The 3,947-nt window shown below is 35.4% G+C and overlaps 1 protein-coding gene across 1 annotated transcript; it reads left to right on the top strand.

Annotated features, from left to right (window-relative positions):
* Window positions 1-264: 264 nt before the first annotated feature.
* On the top strand, window positions 265-3,415 carry LOC112003497 (probable polyol transporter 6). Its single transcript, XM_024035707.2, has 2 exons — window positions 265-696; window positions 1,872-3,415. Exons 1-2 carry the CDS (start codon window positions 588-590, stop codon window positions 3,257-3,259), a joined length of 1,497 nt encoding a protein of 498 aa, XP_023891475.1. The 5' UTR covers window positions 265-587; the 3' UTR covers window positions 3,260-3,415.
* Window positions 3,416-3,947: the final 532 nt, after the last annotated feature.

The following is a 3,947-nucleotide window of genomic DNA, read 5'->3' as shown; positions in this document are numbered from 1 at the left end:
AAATATTTATCACGTTTAATTTGAATAGTCGTTGTACACTTCAACAAAACCCCCATATTATATAATAAGACATCCTTATCAGCTGTCATCTTAATTTTGAGTCATCAAGCTAATCCAATTTAAGTCCGGATTAGCCTAAGAAGAACAACTTTGAAACGAATATGACCCAAAAATAGATCATCGCTTAGCCATATCCAGCCCCATAATCTTCACCCTCCCTTAAACCCCCATATTATATAATAAGACATCCTTATCAGCTGTCATCTTAATTTTGAGTCATCAAGCTAATCCAATTTAAGTCCGGATTAGCCTAAGAAGAACAACTTTGAAACGAATATGACCCAAAAATAGATCATCGCTTAGCCATATCCAGCCCCATAATCTTCACCCTCCCTTCCCAACATCTATAAATATATAATTGGAGGGCTCAAGGGAAACTCGCCCAGGCTTCAATATATATTATTTACACCTCTTATCATTTGGTCTGGGTTCACTTATTCTCTACAGCAGAGGAGACTATTGGAGACTAAACCTCACTATTATTCCCTCTTGAGTCTTTGCCTCTCTAACCATTTAACTTTGAAAGGATGACGATAGCGATGGCGGAGGGTAAGGCGCAAGATGTGAAAACGTATAACAGCTATTCTATTTCCTGTACAATAGTGATCTCTATGATCACTGTTATATTCGGCTATGGTAAGTTCTCTCTGCACTGTGTGTTTGTTGATGGGAACCATGAGAAAACAAAATTCATTGATTAGTGATCTTAATATTAAGTGCTAAGACTGCTTCATATATTCGTGCTTAGATCAGAACTATATGCATCTTTTTCTTCACATTCAGATTTTTTTATTTTTTTATGTTTTTAAATTCATATTTCAACTTTACATTATAACGAGCATGCATGAATGGTGACTTTTAGTCAAAATACGACCTTCACGAGCAACGATTTTATCATTTGAAAAAAAAAATTTCTAATGAATAATAGGGACTGGATATTGCCTCGTCCTTAAAGGGACCTTCACGGGATCACTCCTTGCAAGATAAGCCTGACAAATACAAGTCACATCTTCTGTAACTACAATCTAGCACCTAAAAAAGTGTACTAGATCTGTTTAGATATTGTTGTTTATTATTAAAAATTAAAAATACTGTAGCGAAATAATTTTTAAATATGTGAATAGTACTGTAAGACCCAGTTTTAAAATTAGATTTACGTTTTTTTTATACTTACGGATTTCGTAAACAGTGCACAGGACCCAACTAAAAAAACACAGACACATAAAATGCTGGGTTTTGCGCATATCCAAACTCACACTTAAATTTTATCCTTTATGATTTTCAAAAATTAAAAATTAATCTCTTATTATTATTATTATTATTATTAATTTACAAAATTAGTTGTAATAAAAAATTACAACTTCATTCAATATCTTTTTATTAGATGTGGATTTTAACAAATCTACCATTAGATTAAATTTTCTTCTTATATTCTTCATATTTGCACTTGCAAAATTTTTACAAGATCAAAGATCAATATCTATGTTATCAATCAATCATTTAAATTACAAGTTTTTATAGTCTAAATTATGCATAAAAAATAAGTTTATGAATTATATAATAAATGATATCTTATTGACACAAAATTTGACATATGTGTTAAAAATGTAAAAAAAACATGCAATCTAACAATCAACTTTTCAAAATATATAGCAATATTAATTTTTTTTTTTTTTTTTTGAAGAAGTGGTAATATTAGACTACAACTAATTATCTTTTTGAGAAAAAAAGTACAACTAATTTTGTTGTCAAATTTTGTCGTTATTGATGTAATTATATATATATATTAACTCTTCTCCTTAATTATTCAGATACTGGTGTTATGAGTGGTGCCATGATATTCATCGAAGATGATCTAAAAATCAATGACTTCCAAGTATCAGTCCTGGCTGCAATCCTCAACATATGTGCTTTGTTTGGCTCTCTTATGGCTGGGAAAATTTCAGATTATATTGGTCGTCGTTATACGATTGTAGTGGCCTCCATTATTTTCTTGATTGGCTCTGTTCTGATGGGTTGGGGCCCAAACTATGCTGTACTTCTTACCGGAAGGTGCGCCGCTGGCGTTGGCGTGGGCTTCGCTCTTATGATTGCACCAGTTTACACTGCGGAGATCTCTCCTGCTGAATCTCGAGGCGCTCTCACCTCTCTACCGGACGTTGCCATAAGCTTTGGCATCTTAATTGGCTATGTAGCAAACTACTTTTTGGGCAAATTGACTTTGAAGCTTGGATGGAGGCTGATGCTTGGAATTGCAGCGCTCCCTTCGCTTGCCTTAGCTATAGGCATCCTAAAAATGCCAGAGTCACCAAGGTGGCTTGCATTTCAAGGCCGTCTAGCCGAATCCAAGAAAATGTTGATGAAAGTTTCTCTAAGCGAAAAAGAAGCCGAAAGAAGGTTCCGGGACATCAAAATTGCAGCTGGGATCGATGAAAATTGCACTGACGATGTTGTTAAAATTTCAAAAACTAGTAAAAACGAACAGGTTTGGAAAGAACTGTTTTTGAAGCCTACCCCTGCTGTACGAAGAATCTTATTCACAGCAATTGGACTCCATTTCTTTGACCATGCAACAGGTATTGAGGCAGTCTTGTTATTTGGTCCAAGAATTTTCAAGAAAGCCGGAGTGCATAACAAGAGCAAGCTGTTGCTTGCCACTGTTGGGACTGGGATTACAAAGACCGTGTTTATATTTATAGCTACGTTTCTTATTGACAAACGTGGAAGGAGGCCACTCTTGATGATAAGCGCCGTGGGTATGGTTTCAGCCCTAGCAGTAGTAGCAACTTCACTCACCATAGCTGAACACCATGACGAACCGCTGTGGGCACTGGTCATTAGCCTTATTGCAGTCTATACATTTGTGGCTTTCTTTTCAATGGGGATGGGTCCTATTGCATGGATCTATCTCTCAGAGATGTTCCCCTTGAGGGTCAGAGGACTTGGCGTTGGAATTGGGGTTGCTGTGAATAGACTTATGAATGCTACAGTTTCTATAAGTTTCATTTCACTCACCAAAGCACTCACGATTGGCGGGGCCTTCTTTCTGTATTGTGGTTTTGGTTTGTTATCTTTGCTGTTCATCTATTACTGCATGCCCGAGACCAAGGGAAAAAATTTGGAAGAGATTGAGGCTCTCTTTAGCAAGAAGAAGAAAAATGTTGATGCAGAAGCTATGCAGCCCAACCCAAACAAATAGGCAATCGTAGGAGTTGCTTATGCTTTTCTCCTTCCTTTTTTTTTTCTTTTTTTTTTCTTTTTTGAGGGGGGAGTGGGGAGGGGAGTGTTTGAACTTGTACGCGTATGCTGTAAATTATACTCGTTTGATAAATAAAGAGTAATAAAATTTATGTAATGTATGATCTGCACTCACTAAGCAAGACAAAGGTTCTTCTTACGCACCTTTATTTCCTAAATAATTACAGCTGTAGAAGGGTGTACGTTATTTTAATCCATCAACCTGACAAATGTAATCCATCACAATTTAGCCCAATTTGATACCATTTTTTTTTTTTTTTGAGAAAAAGCCCAATCTGATATCTTGAATTAATTTTTTTGCAATAACAGATAAAAAAAAAAAAAAAAAAAAAAAAAAAAAAAAAAAAAAAAAAAAACTCTTAATGTGGACTATAGCTCTTATGAGTGGGATGTTAGAGTTACAAGAACATCCTTGATAGCCACACCTAAGTGAGCATGGAAGTGAGGCCGCTTCCTTTGAGAATGGGGCTAGTTCTCTAAATAGCTCATGGATGCTGGGATAAAGTACAAGGCCGTAATGTGCTAGCTTAAAAGCTCGTAGTAGAGTATTGGAATATTATGTGTATGATGTAATGTTTTGTATCCATAGAAAAAGTTATAGTTCAAGACTTAGATCACTATTAACTTTG

This window comes from Quercus suber, unplaced genomic scaffold (assembly GCF_002906115.3).
Source record: "Quercus suber isolate HL8 unplaced genomic scaffold, Cork oak 2.0 scaffold_372, whole genome shotgun sequence".
NCBI lineage: Eukaryota > Viridiplantae > Streptophyta > Magnoliopsida > Fagales > Fagaceae > Quercus > Quercus suber.
This window is presented reverse-complemented; position numbering and strand designations above follow the sequence as displayed.